General features: G+C 39.4%; 1 protein-coding gene and 2 long non-coding RNA genes across 21 annotated transcripts in view; all 3 read right to left on the reverse strand.

Annotated features, from left to right (window-relative positions):
- TRDMT1 (tRNA aspartic acid methyltransferase 1) overlaps window positions 1-3,351 on the reverse strand; it is a 60,662-nt gene extending 57,311 nt beyond the window's left edge. For 16 of the 18 annotated variants that reach the window (XM_005564725.5, XM_045399639.3, XM_065520383.2 and 13 more), the window contains exon 1: window positions 3,239-3,351. In XM_005564725.5, the coding sequence (XP_005564782.3) occupies window positions 3,239-3,302 (64 nt within the window). In that variant the 5' untranslated portion in view covers window positions 3,303-3,351. Of the gene's footprint in view, window positions 1-2,798; window positions 3,096-3,238 lie in introns of those variants that run through there. The other 2 variants (XM_065520381.2, XM_065520382.2) reach the window with 2 other exon arrangements.
- An 8,748-nt stretch (window positions 3,352-12,099) lies between these two features.
- Window positions 12,100-14,744, reverse strand: LOC102125302 (uncharacterized). Of its 2 annotated transcripts, none has more exons than XR_010577851.2 (3): window positions 14,666-14,744; window positions 13,735-13,856; window positions 12,100-12,359 (listed from the first exon to the last, which is right to left on the reverse strand). It is a non-coding gene; the product is annotated as an uncharacterized lncRNA (long non-coding RNA). The 2 variants fall into 2 exon arrangements; XR_010577850.2 differs by having other exon boundaries at window positions 12,221-12,359; window positions 14,629-14,744.
- Window positions 14,745-16,270: 1,526 nt separating this feature from the next.
- Window positions 16,271-18,359, reverse strand: LOC141407654 (uncharacterized). Its single transcript, XR_012417510.1, has 2 exons — window positions 18,216-18,359; window positions 16,271-17,398 (listed from the first exon to the last, which is right to left on the reverse strand). It is a non-coding gene; the product is annotated as an uncharacterized lncRNA (long non-coding RNA).
- Window positions 18,360-20,531: the final 2,172 nt, after the last annotated feature.

A 20,531-nucleotide genomic window follows, 5' to 3' on the forward strand; every position in this document is an offset into this window, starting at 1 on the left:
AGGACTCAAACAATACTTACATATCAATATCCAAAGCAGCACTATTCACAATGGTCAACAGGTAACTGATACAACTCAAGTGTCTATGAACAGATGAATGCATACACAAAATTGTACAGATACACAATGGAATATTATTCAACCACAAAAACAATTGAGATATTGATACAGAATACAAAATAAATGAATCTTGAAAGCATTATTCTAAGTGAAATAAGCCAGACACAAAAGGACAAATGTTGTATTATTCTACTTATGTGTGGTACACAGAGCAGACAAGTTCATAAAGACAAAGTAGAATCAAGGTTACCAGGGACTTGAGGGAAAGGGAATTCGGAGTTTTTGTTTAATAGGTACAGAGCTCTGTTTGAGATGATTAAAACGTTTTAGAAACGAACAAGGGTGATGGTAGGACAACACTGTGAATGTACTTAATGCCATTGAACTATACACTTAAAAATAGTTCAAATGATACATTCCATGTTGTGTTTTACCACAATAAAAAAAAATTCCGTTATAAACCTTATCTAGAAATCAGTCAAAACTGAAGTTCAATATTATTCCTTTTGCGCTGCTTGCTATATTATTTAACGTATAGATCCAAGGAAGTTAGTAGATCTAACCAGAACAATGGCAACATAGCATGGTCAAAAGGTCAGGTAGGTAGACCTAGGTTAGAATACAGGTTCTACCACTAATTAGTTTATTACATACTTAAAAAGGACCTGAATTTAAAAGATCCCTAATAAAGAGTAGAGTTAGCTGCTGTTATTAGTCTTTATTATTATATTAAAAAACACCTGGAAAGGAGCAATGCATTTTATTACAGATAAATTTTAAACTTTAGTACACCAAATAAGTGAACACTGGAAGGCAAACGAGTGAGGAAAAATATGTGTATCAATATGATTAAGAGTCTATCCCTAATATGCAGACTTCCACCCAAAAGATGAGAGCAGAGAGGAACAGGGAGCTAGGAAAGTTGCTTTGGATCACAGGGTGGGCCAGGGAAGGCCAACACACGAACTAAGACATGAAATGTGAAATGAAGCTGGAGTGAAAAAGTCTGGGGTTAGGGAGCACTCTGGATGAGGCAACAGCAAAAGCAAAGGCCAGAACGTCGAGGAACTTTGAGGGTTTGAGGAGTAGAGAGAAAGAAAACCAATGAGCCTCGACAAGAGAGGCTGAGGAAAGAATTCAAGGAATAGTTTAATTAGAATTTCAGCTTTGGATGTTGACGGTGAAGCGGGATGCTGAGGGAGAGTGGCGGATAAAATTGAAGAGGAGACACAAGCCAGAACTCACAAGCCTGTTAAGAAGATGGGACTGTGATTCCAACCTCAGAGGGAACCATTTAAGCAGCGAAGTAAAATGATCTGGTTTACTCTGCAATGATCATTCTGCCTGCTAGAAGGAAAACAGATGGATTAGGGAGGCAGAATGGAAGGAAGGAGAGAAGCTGGGAAGCTAGGTTAATAATTTAAATTAGAGAACATAATAGCTTAGATTCACAACAGTAGCACTGGCAATCGAAAAATGTGTACAAATTCACGTTGCACTGGCTAATAGGACAGAAGATATTTTACTCTTTCATTAATCCCAAACAGTAACTTAAAATTACACAATTTCCCCCAACAAATTAGCAAGGATTAAAAATTGATAATACAAAATCTCTGAAAAGCAATCTGCTATCCTCTCTCTCAAAAGCCTGAAAAATTCTCATAGTTTTTCACTTAGTAACTAGCACACAGTTAAGTCTTACTGTTGAATTAATTCATTCCAACAGTTAGGAAACATGCTTAAAGAGAAAATCGGCGTTATACTCAAGAATGTAACTGTAGCACATTGTACTTGCAAAAACTTGAAGAATTATCTAAATATTCCACACTTAAGGAGTGGTTGAATTACAGCTTAGGATAAAGTACTAAACAATTCATTAAGGAGTTTCAAGACGTGGGAAAATGCGGACAGTATATCACTTTAGACAATTAACAAAGAGTAAATAGTACTAGAGCTTTGTTTCGATGCTGTTAAGTTTTAATATGAGAAATAAAGATAGCCAGCAAATAAGTACTAAAAACTTGATCATTAACCTAGTCTAGAATTGAAACTCAATAAATCTGCTCAAAAAAGTTATATGCTAAACCCATTAAATATTGTCTGTATCTTACAGTTAGTCTCTTGTTAGCCTTGGTTCTAAATAAGGAAGCAGGGGAGCTTCAGTTTGGTGGTTGTCTTAGTAATTTAAGAATAAACATGCACCTTCAAAGCCTGTTTGTCACTCTCTATCCCCAGCTCCTAGCACAAAATCTGGCACAGAATAGGAGCTCCATAAATAATTTTGAGGGACTATCACCAAAAGTAAACCTTTCAGTTCCAACTCAGCACGAAAGAAATCAGAAACCTCAAAATCAAAGACGTGCATCAAAAGTAACAGTTTGCTTGATAATATCTCTTGATGTCGTTTTAAAGTAATAGTGATAACAATGTATAATACTTGGAGTGGCTACAATGTATCAGGCACTAACAAGCACTTGACAGACTTTAATCCTTATAATCATCATTCTCTTTTAAAACCAGGAAACAGGTCCATCACAGTTCACTAACTAGCCCAACGTCACACTGCCACCAAGCTGGAACTCAGTTCTTTGGCATCTAAACGCAGAACTATAGAAGACACGTTTCTTTCCAACGATCAGACTTCCAAGTTCTCCAAGCTTCCTCTACCGTCCTATTTCGCATTCGCAAACTTCTACCTTTAATTGTAGCTATTACCCCTTCCAAGATCCATCTCTCACCAGGGGAGCCCCTGCTAGCTCACTCCCTCCCTCCCAGCTGGGAAGTCCCCCAGGATGAAGGACCGAGTCTCCATGCTTCTCGGTGGCTGCACACTTAGAATGGGGGCTTGGCACCAGGCGGGGAGCTCGCCCCTTTGATACCCTTTGAGTTTGATTTACTGCCTTGCGAATCCCAACTCCCAAATGAGCCCTTGGAGGCGCCGTGTGCGGCCCCTCGGACCAGACTCGGCGCCAGAAGGGAGTCGGCGTCTGGAGGGGTGGACAGGGCGGCGCGCAGGAGCGGTTTCCAAGACAACCGAAGGCCGCCCCACAGTCCGCCCCACAGTGTCCACCCCACAGCGTCAGCCCCTAGCGTCTCGCCGCTCCGCCCCTTCCCGGCGCCGGTGCTCCGACCAGCCCCCGTGAGCGAATATGGACAGGGGTGCTCGATGGGCTCTCACCTCTCAGCGCGTGGTGCATGCCGCCCACGCCGCTGTACAGCTCCAGCACCCGCAGGGGCTCCATCCCCGCGCCTCAACCGCTGCAGCCCCGGAGCTAGGCCTGCCGGTCCGTCGCTCCTCCTCCCTCGATCGCACCGCTCCCTCAGCCTCTGGTTCCGCAGCGTTTCAGTTCCCCCTTCTCCTGCGGCTCCAGGCTGAGGGCTTCAGAGGGCCGCGCGGCCTGGGGGTTGGCAGGGGTCGAGAGGGGAACAAAGAACGGAAAACAATAAGGCTTCCCGAATGAATGGCAGCCACTCTGTAGCCTGATTTACGCTCCATTTCCTTCTTTGGTGTCAGGGGCCTTGAGTGGAAAAGAAATCCAGAGTCCAGTAAAGGGGAGAAAACTGCCTTGGTTTCTAAGTGAATTAACACTGGTTAGAAGCCAGAAAAAAATCATTTTTCAGGCAAGCTGCTTTTCTGTCACTTAGAAGCCTGAACATTCAAACATTCTTTCCACAGTGTGCCTTGTGTCCTGCCTGCCCTGGGTCGATAGAGATAAATCAGACCAGCCTCTCTCCTAGAGAAGGTTCCAGAATTACAAGTAAGGACACAGGTCCACTAGCAGCAGAGAAAAACCTGTGTGCGTGCCAATAATACAGAGGATGTTTGTTGTGTCTATTAGTGCGGTTAATTATGTTTTAGCTTGGAAGTTTCACCTACATAGAATACACAGTGAATATCATGTAGGATTATTCATGGGTCTTTAAGTGATAAGGCCTTGATTCCTCAGGATGGTCCAGTAACCAATTGTTAGAGGCTCATGTTGACGAAAAAAGACAAACTCCGTAAAATGTTTGAAGAGGTTTGTTCTGAGCCCAAGGTGAGGACGGTGACCCATGACACAACCCCAGGGGGTCCTGAGAACATGTGCCCAAGGTGGTTGGGCTACAGCTTGGATTTATATGGTTTTAGGGAGACATAAGGATGTTAATCAGTATATGCAAGGTGTACTTAGTTTGGTCCATAAAGATGGGATAACTCAAAAAGGGGAAGGATTCCAGGTCACAGGTGGATTCAAAGATTTTCTGACTGGCGATTGATTGAAAGAGTTAAGTTGTGACCTAAAGACCCGGAATCAACAGAAAGGAATGTGTCTGGATTAAGATAAGGTGGAGACCAAGGTTCTTATTATGTAGATGAAGTCTCATAGGTAACAGGCTTCAGAGAGAATAATTGGCAAATGCCTCTTATCACATGTAAAAAGATGCCAGACTCTTAGTTAAATCTCTCTTGGATCAGGAAAAGACCTGGAAAGGAAAAGGGAGTCTCTATAGAATGTAGATTTACCCCACAAGAGATGGCTGTGCAGGGCGATTTCAAAATATGTCAAATAAATTTATTTTAGGGTCAAATGCTTTGATTTACGGCCTGCTATCTTTCATATGGTGCTTTACTGGAGTCAAGTTGGAATTTTGGTATCTTATTGCTAAGAAGAGTCTGTTTTGTCACTATGAAGATCTCTTGTTTTAATATTAATGCTGATCAATTGTGCCTGAACTCCAAAGAGAGGAGAGTATAATGAGGCATGTCATGCTTCCCTTTCCCATCAGAGCCTGAACTAGTTTTTCAGGATTCTTTGGAATCTGCTTGGTGGAGGCGTTCACTCAGTCAGTTGGGGGGAGCTTAGAAATTTGGGGGGGGGTGCTTATAGTCACTTATAAATGAAAATAATGTACCCATATGGAGGATAGAAAATGTTCCCATTGTGAAGTGTTCTTCAGTTTGTTCCCAACACTGCCACAGGTTTTCGTTAGGGGGAACTTGGGGGGTACCACTTGTAATAACAATAACCGATATGTTAGAAATGTTGCATGCCTGCTAATGTGATGCTGTTAACAAATAAAAGTATAACCACTGCATCCAAATTATAGAATTCACTGGTTCATTTTGATGTTGTCTGTGAAATTAACTTTTTTAATTGTAAATGTGCATTGGCCATGTGCTTTAGTTTTTGTTAGTCACTTTCAGATAACAAGAGGGGTATGGTGATACCAGATAACTCAGCTTTAGCCCTGGCATTGCCAGTTAACTGATTGTGTCACTTTGAGATGACCCTGGTTTCCTCATCTTTAAGATAAAGGAGAAGGGAACAGAAAGAGATGGATTGCAGAGGGTGTTTTCGTTCCAAGAAATGCATTCATGGCTGAATTCAAATTTGAAAAAAATGAGACCTGATTTGGCAACCTGTTAATTATTTATTCAATTTGAAAAATGTAGAAAGAAGACTTGTTACCTGCTTTAAGCAAATGTACTCTTAAACTAACTTAAATTATAGAAATCATGTACACACTGACATATGTATAATGCACGAAGCCAACTTTTCTAATATTTATTACCTATAGTACCAGAAATAAACATCAGTACATAAAATGTAAAGGGAGCTATGTAGTCATAGTGACTTATATATAGCCGAAACCCAATATATTAAACAAATCTGGAATTTTCAGCATTCATGCTATAAATCAAAATAAATGTGACAAAAGACCTTACCTGTAGGGGAGAGAGAGTACAGAAACATGGCAGAGTTAATGAAAAATACCAACCTCCTCAGAGGAAGGAGCCTCAAACCCCTTCCCCACACAGGCTAATTACAAACTGTTTACTCTGATACTTAAGGATCTTCGCAGTGTAGCCCTGAACTTACTTTTCTTCCTTTTTTCTCTTCTTGAACTCTGCTATAAATGAAACTGCTTGGTGTTCCCCAAACATACCCTTCACTTCACTTCTCTGCTTGTATTCTTTCCCTTCTCTAGAAATCTCCTAGACTTCTTCAAGATCTATACTTCAAGTGGAACCTTCCTTCTGGACTCCCAGCCTAAAATATCCTGACACATGACGACTCCTCAGTCTCCCTCGTCTTCTGAAATACAGATCATGCTTATACCTGTCATTCAATCCTTCCAGTTCTTCTAGCCCAATTTTCACCTCAAATGTGCCACGTCTTTATGTATTATTTCCTCTCTAAAGCTTATCTCATATGATAATTATTTCAAGAATGAAAACTCTCTCCATAATCATAATCTACAACTATCTCCATGGAAGCATCTGTAGATATTAGGCCCCCTGGGATTATGTATGCAAATGTCTTCCAATCACTGGCACAAATTACGTGATTTGGTGGAAGAGCGGGAAGGCTGGTGGAAGTGGTACAATAGGGAGTAGTCCAGGAGAAAAGTGGGGTGAGCAGAATGAAAGTATATATTGATTACTTTTTCCCAAAGCAAATCCTGAAGGCTCATAAAAGAGAAGAAAAGTTCTCTAGCCCCATAGTTTCCCATGAAGTCATCCTCAATGATATGTACAATACTATTTATATTTTAATTACAGAAACTAGACATACTTTTAAAAAAGCAAACAAATATCAAAACTTGAATGTTAGTATATTTAGTACATTTTCTCTAAAAGCAGAAAATGCATTTCTTTAAAGAAAAACACATTAATTAATACCTGGAAAATAAAGGCACATATAAAGCATATCAGAAATAATTAAGGGGCACATCACAATACTAAGGATTGTAAAAGAGTAATAGCACACACTCAATTATTAAAGACACTGGGCTTGGAATCTGATGACATTTTTATCTTCTTCCCCTATGCATTCTTTCACTCATCATTAATATCTAATAAAATGGAATAAAGTTTTCCAAGTGCTGAAAATGCTTTTTCCAATCATCTTTGAATTTCCATGATCCAGGCCACTCTATTTCTCAGTGAAACATGATGCGGATTCCTACACAGGCTCACTTACAGGCTGAGGACACCCTGTTTATGCCAATTTCAGTCACGAACAAGTTGCATTCTGGTTTTACACTGAAAAATAATGGTCTTTATGAATTGCATGGAAAATGAAAAAGTCATACGAGAAGAAAATGACAACAAGAAATGTCCTCAAGAGAGTACATTTTACAAATTTGAATTAGAAAGGACCACAGAGCTTATTTACCACTTCCGAGCTCCCACTTATTTAAGAATGCCTTCTACTATTTTCCTGATCCGTGGGCAGTAAGCCTTAGCTTGCAAACCGCTAATGAAAAGTTTCACGGTGAACAGCTGGAATTATGAGAAAATTCTTCCTTATAGTCTCCTAAATTCCAGTTTATTTTAGATTTGCCCTCTGCACTGATTTTAAAGAATTCTTCCTATTCTGCCTGGGCACTGTGGCTCATGTCTGTAATCCCAGCACTTTGGGAGGCAGAGGCGGGTGGATCACCTGAGGTCGGGAGTTCAAGACCAGCTTGGCCAACATGGCGAAACCCATCTCTACTAAAAATACAAAAATTAGTCGGTTGTGGACTGGGCAAGGTGGCTCACACCTGTAATCTCCACACTTTGGGAGGCCAAGGCAGGTGGATCACCTGACATCAGGAGTTCGAGACCAGCCTAACCAACATGGTGAAACCCCATCTCTACTAAAAATACAAAAATTAGCCGCGCGTGGTGGTGCATGCCTGTAATCCCCACTACTCAGAAGGCTGAGGCAGGAGAATCACTGACCCCGGGAGGCAGAGGTTGCAGTGAGCCAAAATTGCGCCACTGCACTCCAACCTGGGCAACAAGAGTAAAACTCCATCTCAAAAGAAAAAGAAAAAAAAAAGATTTTTTCCTCTTCTATAATGATTTGCTTTGTGGTTAAGAATGCAAGCTTCAGAGCCACAGTGTAGACAGGAAGCACACGTCTGCTGCTGCTGCTCCCTAGCTAGTGACGTGGAGAAAGTCACTACATCCTTTTGAGCCCAACTGCACCTCTAAAATATATAAACAATAGGACACGCAATTGCTATGAAGATTAAAAGCACTTAGCCAGTGCCTAGCACAACACAAATAAATATATGTTAAATAAAGAGTGTCTATACAATGACATCCTCTAAGTGATGCATTCTCAGTCCTGTCGGCTATGAACTATCACGTGGCATGATTCAGATCCCTCGCATCGGTCACAGTCTAGCTTGGTGATACCCATTTTAGGAGCCAATACTGCATGAAACAAACTGAGCATAGTCAGATCAGCATACGGTAGAGCGTACCAGATGGCTACAGACATTTAAGGGCTCTAGGCAGCTTTGGACCCTTTAGGAGTGTTCAGGGGTCCTCCACTTAGAGCATCGTGGAGTAAAGACTGAAAGTCTGGAAGCTGCCTCAGCCCTGACTGAGGAGGTGCTGAGCATGGAAATAAGGAAGTCGGAGAATAGACAGTAGAATTCATAGTAAACTAGACACTGCTTAACTCTTAACTCCCAGAAGAACCAGGACAGCTGTGAAGGCTAGAGCTACAGCTCTGACAATCTTCAGGGAAAATATTTCCAGTGACCTTAACCAGGATGCATGAATTGGGGAGATCTGGGGTGGAGAGGAGGGGGACGTATTAATAGCAGTGAGTCATGTGTTGACTCTTTCATACACTAGGCACTGAGGAGATTTGCAATTAAAAAAAATTTTAAAAGCAGCTGGAGTGGTGGATCATGCCTGTAATCCCAGCACTTTGGGAGGCCTGGGTGACAGAGCGAGACTCCATCTCAAAACACAAACGAGCAAACAAACAAACAAAAACCTTGCAAAGTGTATAACTTTGTAATCTATTTCAGACCATAAAATGGCCCGTAGTAAAAAATGCAATTGAATACTTTCATTTCCTAAGCATAGGGCATTTTTTCTAATTTAATTGATTCTCACTATCCAAGAGGATAACCAGTAGCCACATTTGGTAAATTGTTTAAAGTAATGTAATTAACGTTAAAATTGAGTTAATTATACTAGGCACATACCAAGTGCTCCGTATTGGTCAGCACAGATGTAGAATATTTCCATCATCACAGAAAGTTATATCGGGCAGAACTGCTCTGCAGTGATAGTGCCTATTAGTTACAGCCTTTATTAATAGCCCGTTAATAAATGACCAGTGTTGGAATGTGTGCATCAATTATTGCATACAGAGCACCAATTTTAAATAAATGTCCCCCCCAAATATGGAGCAAAATGAACTCAAAGCAAACCTTGCAGCTAAACCTTCTTTCTCCTTCTCTAGTATCCAGTCGCCTTACTGATAAATTGTCATGGAGGAAAAGAAATGGGAACAGCAGATGTGTTCTGTCAGTGGATGTGATAAACTTTCAAGAGGAAAAGAACAGATGGAAAATGAACTTCATGATGTCTTTAAGGAGCAGTATTTTTTTTTTTTTTTTTTTGAGACAGAGTCTCACTCTGTCACCCAGCTTAGAGTGCAATGGTACCCTGCAAGCTCTGCCTTCCAGGTTCAAGTGATTCTCCTGCCTCAGCCTCCCGAGTAGCTGGGATTACAGGTGTGCACCACCACGCTCGGCCTTTATATTTTTAGCAGAGACGGGGTTTCACCATGTTGGCCAGGCTAGTCTCAAACTCCTGACCTCAAGTGACCCACTCACCATGGCCTCCCAAAGTGCTAGGTTACAGGCATGAGCCACCGCACCCAAACAGAAGTGGTACTTTTCTGTTATAAAGTATATTCTAGTGACTTCTGACTGTGAATAATGTTATCTTACACTTACCTCAGAAGGAATAAAAAGAAAACATGTTTTTAAAAATTAGGATCATGAAGAAATTTAATTATACATTTTCTGCCGAATAAAATAGAAACCATGCAGTTTGCCTCACACTGCCATTTCAAAGTACTCAGAGATTTTTAACATGGATTTTCCTCTTGGAGGCTCTTCCTGAAATTCCCAATTTAAGAATATTTTGCAGCAAATTTAAAAGATGATGTTTCAAAGTAACTATAGTGGGATCCATTCTTTAAAACTGCTTTCTTAACTTCACAGAAAGTTGGAACTAGAAAGTATCTTAAGGACTATTTGATACACTGTTTTTCAAACTATTTTTAGAGATAAAGCCTTTTGTTCAAACAAAATCTCCTCTGGAATGGGGAGCAAAGAGAGAGAGGTAGAGCAAGAGCTACACTATAACTTAGTATAAAAGATACTAAGTAGGCTCAGTTGGTCCTGCCTGCTGCCCCCCAACACCCAGAGGCAAGGCCAGGGATCTAAACCAAAGCAATCCCAGGAGCCACAATATGTCACTTCCTGAGAACGGGCTGACCTGAGAACTGAGGGCAACTTCAGAGATCTATGAAGCAAACTTGATCTGCTATGGCAAGGCATGTTATAAAAGCCAGACAAAAATGTTAACATAGCTGCACAAAATAGCGACTGTCTCACAAACTAACATTTATAACAGATCCCCTGCCCGATCACTCCTGAAAACACAGCTTAACACAGTACAAAGATTACGGTCCTTAGAACTAGATGGATTACCATGGATCCTGCCTCAAATACTCCCTTTTTTCACATATTTGATAACAAGGTAACTGTGTGTGTGTGTGTGTGTGTGTGTGTGTGTGTGTGTGTGTATATATATCATGTGTATATGATATAATTGTACACATATCAATTATATATGTGTACATTTCTATATATATCATTTATGTGTGTACCTATCTATATATATAATGTGTGTATATAGACTATATATGTACATTTCAATATATACACAATGTATATATGGTATATATGCATATATATCATATACATGTGTATCATATGTGTATATATATCTGTGTAAATATATATTGATATATACATATATACACATTTATACATTGTGTATATATTGAAATGTACATATATACATTGTCTACATACATACATTTTGTGTGTGTGTGTATATATATCTCAATAATGTGCCTAGAACAATAAATATTGGTTTCCTTTCACTTTCTGAACAACTTTGTCATAATATATAACCCATTTCTTCTAACAATAGAGTGAATTATTTTCCTAGTATGTTTTCATAAAGGGTATATGCCCAAGAGATTAATTTGCATATTAAAATATGCAAAAACTAAGGAGAGATGTGTTTCCTTATTGTTTTCAGGTGGAAAAACACCACCCACGTTGAAAATACAGGAGACAGAATTTAGTACCTTGGAGAGCTGTTAGTACTTTGTTCCTTTTCTCTTGTAATTTATCTGAACATTTACAACCGCTCAAGGTAACCAAAGAACACAAATCAGACCCAGTCCCACCAGGAAACGGAAAACACACACACACGCACACAGGCACACACCCCTTCATAGTCTTTTTTCTGCATTGCTACATCATCGGAACCGATAAACTAAAACCCAGAGAAAATTCAAAGACAAAGACTTTTAATTTTACCCTACTTAGGTACTAGTTTAGGTAGACAACAGTATCACTTCGAATTGTTCTCATATGATTTAATAATGACAAATATAACTAAAATGTAATAACACTTTCATAGTACTGCCATGACTGTATCTATTCACTCTGTAAGAAAAAAAACTTTGTATTATTTAAAATTATTAAAAAGTTTCTTAACAGTTTCAAAGTCACTTATGTAAGCATATTACAGCATACAAGCACATTTTATATTTCAAACTTTCTCCTCTAGCCTCATGTTGTAGAGGTTATCAACCTTTACTTTAGAGAGTTAAACTTATTCCTGCAGATCAGGACTAAAATGTTTTATTTCCATCTAAGGTAATTACTGCTAAGTTAAAATATATAAATCTTCCAATGGGATTGGTGCTATGTTTAGTCACTCAGAGAATACTGGCTGACGAAAATAGACCACATTCCAAAAGACAGAAAAAGTATGTTTGACTAATAAAAAAATGTCAATGACTTGTATGTTTCAAATAACTTTATTAATGTTTAAAATGTTTATTAACCCATTTTAGACCTATCAGCTTTTCTTTTTTAATATTCACTTTTTTACAAATAAAAAGTAGAAAACTTCACGTCATTTGCTCAAAGTCACATAAGTTAACGTTCTGCAGGTTAACAGATTTATTTACAAATCACATGACCACATTTTTAAAAGAAGGGAATTTAGACGATAACACTAGTTTTTTGAGGAAAAAATAGGCTGGAAGTCATCAAATAAAAATGAAAGGGGATTAGTATATATTTTGAGGAAGAATTTCATATTAGGAGTTCGACAGGATTCTGGTTAGGAAAGAATGTCAGGAATCTGCATGTCTTTTTTTTTTTTTTTTTCCTCCTTTCATTTTAGGACCAAATCCTAGAATAGGCTGAAAAAAGAATGCAAAAAACAGCATTATTTATATATCTTTGTAGAGTTCACAGTTTTAAAATTGAAAAGCAGTTTTATCATATTACTAATTCCCTAGAGATATGAGGCATTATTATTTGGAAAATAAATTTTTGATTATCACCTACAGTGAAAGGAACTTAATAAACAAACATTGGAAAAGTCCGAAGTACTGAAAGCTCACTGTAACTGCAAGAGTCTCTCTTCTGACCATTTTTTTTCTTTTTTGCTAATAGAAAATATGCATGCAGTGATCTCAGCTCACTGCAACCTCCACCTCCTGGGTTCAAGTGATTCTCCTGCCTCAGCCTCCTGAGTAGCTGTGACTATAGGCGTGCACCACCACACCTGGCTAATTTTTGCATTTTTGGTAGAGACGGGGTTTCATCATGTTGGCCAGACTGGCCTTGAACTCCTGACCTCAAATGATCTGCCTTTCTTGGCCTCCCAAAGTGCTGTGATTACAGGTGTGAGCCACCGTGCCCGACCATAGCTAGTATTTTGAAGTTTCTCCCCCATAGTCTTTGAACTAATTGTATTTTACCCAGATCAGAATCTTATTGCATATACGTTTTATACCTTGCTCTTTTTCACCTAATATGTTATCATTATCAGTTCTGTACTTCATTAAACACATCAGAGATATACACCCTTTTTAAATGCTGACTTTATTTTTCTGAATTTTAAAAATAATACATGCTAATTTCCAGGGGTAAAACAAATTACAAAAATATACAAAAATTAAAGGCACTTTCTTCTGTTAACCTTGATTCCATCCTCCCCCTTAAAAAAATTTTTTTTAAAGCTTGTTGAATGTCTTTTAATAAAGATGTTCATCTCCAAAACTATGACAAGGCAGTCACAGACATTTTTGACATAAGCTCACAGCTGTACACATATGTTTATGTGGGAGTTCTTATATTTAAAAATATTTATGCCTGAAGTGCAAAAAATAATAATTTAAACAAAATACATAATACATTTTGTTTAATTTGTCTTAAGACTGATGTATTTTAATATACATGGGAATCTGGAATCATCTTACAACTGAGAAAAGTTAACAGTTAACTTCCTCTGAACATTACATTTTAAACACATTTTAGCTCCCAAAACAATATGTCAGGCCTCAGATAAGCACTCTTTCAAAATTCTACCCAGGAGGAAAATACTAAATATGGACGTTTCAAAAATAATTCGCATTTAAAGCTCTATTTTGTGATTAGATCAGGTACCATGAAAGTCATAATTATAACCCTTGCGTGTGTAAAGCATCTTCTCCTCGGCTGCCTCAGCTCCTACAGGATGATGGTCTGTAAAGTCAGGGCATCCACAAAGTGATTTATTCCCCCTTTTACCTTTAATATGGTGCGAAAGATCACATTTTGGCCATTGCAGCGCGGGAGCTCATGTCTACAATCCCAGTGTTTTGGGAAGCCAGAACAGCAGGATCCCTTGAGGCCAGAAGTTAAACACCAGCCTTTAAACAAAACAAAAAAATTTAATTAGCCAGGTGTGGCCGTGCATGCCTGTAGTCCCAGGTACTCAGGAGGCTGAGGCAGGAGGATCATTTGACCCAAGGAGTTTGAGGCTGCAGTGAGCTATCATTGTACCACTGAACTCCAGCCTGGGTGACTAGTGAGACCTGTCTCTCAAAAAGAAAAAGGAAAAAAAAAATTAGGATATTTTGCCTAAGGTACCCAAACACTAGAAACATATTCCAAAGTGAAATTATACAGCAGTATAATGCAAATTTTTCGAAGGAAGGGGTACAGAAATAGTTACATAATTCTTACAACCTTATACTTATGCTGAAGGTATAAAAGAGTTGAAGATTCTTGAAGACAAAGAGAAGGTCTTTGGAGAAAATTATCAGCATGCTACAGGGGCTGTCTGCTTCTCCCCTCAAGCCTGAGACAAGGAGATCCAGAGAACCACCCAGAGAGTTTAAAATGTAACCCTATAACCTTTGAGTTTGGGGAGGCAAATTAATTCCCTTGGATAGATCTGAGCCATACAAGAAAGCAAGCTGTCTTAAGCCCTGTTTAAGGGGTCACCCGCAAGAAAAAAGGTGTCATGCCAAAAGGAACAAGGGGAATATCACTGAATGACTCCTAGGGGCTGTGGCAGCCGTCACAGAGAAGCAGAACACAAGTGCGCGTCTGCGTGTCAGGGAGCTTTGAGAAAGAGAGAGAGAGACAAAGAGATAGAGACAGAAAGAGAGAGAGAGAGAGAGAACCCCAAGGAAGCACCTGCTAGAAAATGGGCCAGCTTTAGCATATGCCAAACCTCGAGGTATAAACACCAGATCACCAATAGCCCTTGTCAAGTAAGAGTGTTCTTATCTCCTGCACCTCTTTCCCTCTGTGAGCTCTAACCCTGCAGTGGCAAGAAACCTTAGTTTGCAAAATGAGGAAGGAGGAAGGGAGGCACCCAAGTAGGGAGAGTGAGAAACCCAGGACTTCCCTTTCCAAAGGCACAGTCAAACCACGGGAGGGAGGACATTAACTCTCAGGCAAGGTTGAAACTTGGAAAATTACGTACATGTGAGCGTTGTAAATTACTATGATCACTTTTCTCATTAGAAGTGATCAAAGAATGGTTTGGTTTTAATAAATGACTGGAAAAGTCATAGGAGCTGCATGAATTTTCATTTGTAAAATGATCATTTATCAACTGCTCTCTTTTCTTATTCCTTCCTACCCTTGGTTTTTGGACACAGGTTCTTTACTCTCTTCTTTATGCCATAGATTAATAATATCATCAGCAACCATCAACGTTTGTTATTTACTCTAGGACAATCGATTATGTATTTTATATACATTTCTCATTTCATGCACATACAACTGTTCTTATCACCTCCATTTTTTATATCAAGAAAATGAGGCTATTCCAAGGTAGTATTATTAGTAAGCAGAGGAGCTGAGAAATTTTGCTTGGCTACTCTGACTCCCGAGTCCCACTTTTTTCCCTGAAAGAATGAATGAAATGTGAAATATATTTTCTCAGGTCAAAGGATACGGAGTATCAAACTTGCCTTTTTTTTTTTTCTTCTTCTTCTTCTTTTTCTTTTTGAGACAGAGTCTCCCTGTGTCGCCCAGGCTGGAGTGCAGTGGCGCGATCTCGGCTCACTGCAAACTCTGCCTCCCGGGTTCACGCCATTCTCCTGCCTCAGCCTCCCAAGTAGCTGGGACTACAGGTGCCCGCCACCACGTCTGGCTAATTTTGTTTTTGTATTTTTTTAGTAGAGACGGGGTTTCACCATGTTAGCCAGGACGGTCTCAATCTCCTGACCTCGTGATCCGCCTGCCTCGGCCTCCCAAAGTGCTGGGATAACAGGTGTGAGTCACCCGGGCCATTTTTTTTTAAAAAAAAACAAACAGGGTCTTGCTCCGTCTTCCAGATTGGAGTGCAGTGGCATGATCACAGCTTATTGCTTACTGCAGCCTAGTCCTCCAGGGCTTACCTGATCCTCCCACCTCAGCCTCCTGAGTGGCTGGTACTACAGCATGCAACACCATGCCCAGCTAAGTTTTAAAAATTTTTCATAGAGATGGGTTCTCGCTATGTTGTCCAGGCTGGTCTTGAATTCCTGGGCTCAGGTGATCCTCCCACTTCAGCCTCTTGAAGTGCTGAAATTATAGGCATGAGCCACCAGACTTGCTTTCTTTAATAAAACAGAGCTCTCAAAAAATGGATCTCCCCCATTTCATGAGAAAATTGAAACATTCCACTGAAGGAGAATTGACAGAAAAGTAAACATAGCTACTTTTTGTAATCAGAAAACTTGCTGATGTATGCTCTTATTCCAAATCCCTGGATGATGTCATTACGTCAACAATCCTTTAGGATTCCTCAACCCAGACATAAAATAACAATCACAGTACTAGCATATCCAAAAATGGTATTGCTTTATTTTTAAAAACTATATTTCCACATTTTTTTGGAAAATCAATTGAATCAATTTTATTCTCACAACAATCCTGTGAGTAGACATTATTAAAACTATATATTTGTTGAGGAAACAGATTAAAAGCTTTAAACGTGTGATTCATTTAAAATCATATAGTGGTGAATACATGATAGAGTCAGCACTAAAAAGGCAGATATATCAAAGAGAGACTGAAATAAGCAACTCATTTTTGGTATCAACTTGGAAACACCTCTTTACCACCAGTGTTTACATTAATCATTCTTGATCTTTATACTTCACATTTCTTGGTCATCCAAATGCTTCATAAATGATCTTACACATCCTGAATCTCTCGCTTCATTCAATGAGATAATTCACGGTGAGCAGGAATGCATATGGTTTTCAGATGTAGAAACTGGGATGTCCAGAGACAAACAAGTTGGCCATGGCAATGGGATACAAGAATCTTAGAGGATTTTACAAACCTGATTTGAAGTTTTGTCCTAATATGGAAAGGTATGCCTTTTCTCACTAGTGAGATTATTCTAGAATTTTAGAACCATACCAATATATTTCACAGTAACCTAGTGATCTAGATTGCCCCTCTCTGAGAAAGCAAATATTCTGCAAGCAATTTTCCTACAAATCAAATTCCTCGCTTTTACAAATTGCTTCTTTTTTGAATTCCAAAATTTAACTCATTCTTTTCTATCTATTCTTCATTTCCTCATAAGTGAACACTCATCAATTTCCCCATTTTCCAACCCTTTACTTTTCATATTCTACGTAGCCACAGACAGTAACAATTCACTAGCACAGTGGTTCTCAGAATCATCTAGTAAGTCTTGTAAAAACACAAATTGCTGGACCCCATGAACTCCCCAAGTTTCAGATTCAGTTGGTCTAAAGTAGAGCCTAACAGTTGGAATTTCTAACAAATTCTCAGGTGATGTTGATGCTATAGGTCTGAGTAGCACATTTTGAAAATCACTTCACTAGTGCATCCCTGATGTGTTGTCTTGATGGATCCTTCCAGAAAAGTGTTCAGATGCCAAGGCTCATGAATCGCACACATGGTACCCAATGCCTGGGCCTCACATTGAAGGCTTCTATATGGAGAAGAAAAGAAATATTTGTCATGACTCATTGCCTTTTTCAAGCTGTTCCAGCTACAAAATTAAAACCAGAAAAGGGGACTCAATTGAAAGCAAAATAAAAACAGCTCAAGTAACACTGTCCAAATTTTGAGATTTATGGCATGATTTCTGGAATTAGGACAAAAGGTATACTAGTGATTCAGGTAAGTCCTGGGCTGACCACACTGTAAGCTGGCATTTCCAAGGCTCCCAGCATACCCTGGAACCCAAGCCATATTGTTCCTGCACTACCCCAGAAGCCAGCTCAGGTCCTTGGCTGGTGGCTTGCTTTTTCTGTCAATAGTAAGTTCTTCCATATAGCTCTCCAAACACATTAGCAACCTATAACTCTTTTAATTAACTAATTTTTCTACAACTTCTCAGCTATTTTTAACACAGAAAAATATGTCAATTGTCAAGAAATAAATGCTGTTGGGCCATCAAGCAGGTAGGCTGTAAATCTGAACCAAGAACCTAGCCAATGAATTTCCTTAGGATTTCTTCTTTTTGTAATAGCAACCCTCGGTGGAGATTTTAATTCCATTTTTCATATATTTGGGGAAAAAAATAAGGCATTTTATGTCATAGTATAAAATTCTTCAGCATTCCATTTTAGTTATTAAATAATGACTAGTATTTGAAACAGCACTGTTACATTAAGTAAAAAACAATTGGCAAGCAATGTCAACTTAGACATTTCATAAGATATGTAATAAGATAATATTTCTGCTTAGAAAATAAAGTGTTAGATCTACCTCTAACATATCAATATATTGTAGGAAATACTGACCTTTTATTCTGATCACCACGATTCCGTTAAATTTCAAAATGTGGGACAGCCAATGCATGATATACTACTAAGTAATAAATCTATGTCATCCAAAGGGAGTTTTGATGTCTGAGCCCAAAACGGAGAAAACAGAAGCATAATGGTAAGGTTACTGAACACCCAGGTCTTGAAATAAGTCATTCTGTATGAGCATGAGTCACCAAAACTACTTCCTTAGTGATAAAAGTTGCCTAAGTAACATCGATGCCTCCCTGTGCTAAGAAGGATATGGGCAGTGTGTTGGGTTTCAAACCCACTAGTCATAGTCATTTCCTTTACTTAATTGCTAACTGTCCTTCCCAGCTGCAGTTTGGGGCCTGTGTTTTAGGTAGTAACCCAGCAACTAGTTATTATGCTATATTTTATCAAGGAGAACAAAACAGTAAACTTTGCATTTCCATGGATTTCAGAGTAAAAGTCAATGTTATTTCACCAAGGCCCTCTGACTTAAGGGAGTTATTGTGAAACTATTCAACTAGGTCTCAATGTGGCCACATCATTATGCAAGACTTAAAGGCAAAATGATTTAACAGAGAAAAGAGGAGCAGATTGGGAGCCCTCTGAGAGGAAGGGAGCGGTGGTATTCATTTCTGTGTCCCTAGCACCTAGCAGGGAGCCGGTGACTCAAAATACAGGCCCAGCAGTCACGGTGGCTCATGCCTGTAATCCCAGCACTTTGGGTAGGCCAAGGAGAGATCACTTGAGCTCGGGAGTTTGAGACTAGCCTGGGCAACACAGCAAAACCCTGTCTCTACAAAATACAAAAAAAAAAAAAAAAATTATCTGGGCATGGTGGCATGTGTGTGTAGTCCCAGCTACTCAACAGGCTGAGGTAAGAGGATTGCCTGAGCTCAGGAGCTCCAGGCTACAGTGAGCTGTGACAGAGTCACTGTATCCTAGCCTGGGTGATATTGCAAGATCCTGTCTCAGAAAAAAAATAAAATAAAGACTCAAAATACATCCACCAAATGGGGTTTGCTTGTTCTTTTCAAAATAATCCAATCTATGAAGTAATTGTGCCACTGCTGAGTTAGGATTTCATCAGGCTTTGTTGTTATTGTTGTTGTTGTTGCGGTTGAGATGGAGTTTTGCTCTTGTTGCCCAGGCTAGAGAGCAGTGGTGTGATCTCAGCTCACTGCAACCTCCGCCTTCTTGTTTCAAGCAACTCTTCTGCCTCAGCCTCCCCAGTATCTGAGATTACAGGTGCCTGCCACCACACCCGGCTAATTTTTCTATTTTTAGTAGAGACGGGGTTTCACCATGTTAGCCAGGCTGGTCTCGAACACCTGACCTCATGATCCACTCACCTCAGCCTCCCAAAGTGCTAGGATTACAGGTATGAGCCATTCGTTAGACTTTTTAACGTATATATGCCTTCTTTTTCCCTTATATTTACCATGGGACTGTGGTATTTGCTGCTGTTCCCCTTGCAGACATTTGAAGTACAGTAAGTATGCTCTATTTTAAAATAAATCTGGTGTTGATGAGCACTACTTAGGAAAATCTGATATACAAAAGCAATGAGATTAGTATTGCACGAGAACATTTAAAAACTGGATAGTAAGCACATATGTATTACCAGTAACGCTGTCTGGATTTGGCCTTGAGAATCCTGGCTGCCCATAATTCCCTGAGCCTCCTCTCATTTCCAAACACTCCCCCATAATTCTTGGATTGCACAGTAGTACTACCATGAAGGACTAAAATGTTAATAAATCTCCCTAAAAATCAAACTAATAGCAAGTATAGGGAGAAGTTGTTTTTAACTGATGTAAGTAATGTGTTCCAAAAATGTGGTTTTCTTTCTTTTCTACTAGCAAATGGGGCAAAGCATTTTTATTCACTTAATTGTATGCAAGATTCAAATGCCATAATTATCCATTCATTCGGGTGGGTTGAGTCAGAATTAAGAAATGAGATCTCCACAGAAAACCCCTAAAACTGTCTATGGACTTCTTGATGATTCATTAAGGGCACCATATTCTCTGAATCAAAATGGGTCCTGTTGCTGCATCAGAACAGGAAAAAAGTAGACCAAAGAGACAAACATCATGATAACAATGCTAAAGAGATCTGGGGACGTCTCCAGTGGTAGTACAAAATTACCATGGCATATAAAGTACCACAGTACGGGTGAGGTTTAGAGTGTGGAGACTGGAGCCAGAAGTCCTGTGTTCGGGTCTACCACTTCGTGGCTGGATAAACTTGAGCAAGCTACTTACCTTCTCTGTGCCTCAGTTTCTTCATATGTCAAACTGGGCTGTCATGAGGATTAAA

This window comes from Macaca fascicularis, chromosome 9, assembly GCF_037993035.2.
Source record: "Macaca fascicularis isolate 582-1 chromosome 9, T2T-MFA8v1.1".
Taxonomy (NCBI): Eukaryota; Metazoa; Chordata; class Mammalia; order Primates; family Cercopithecidae; genus Macaca; species Macaca fascicularis.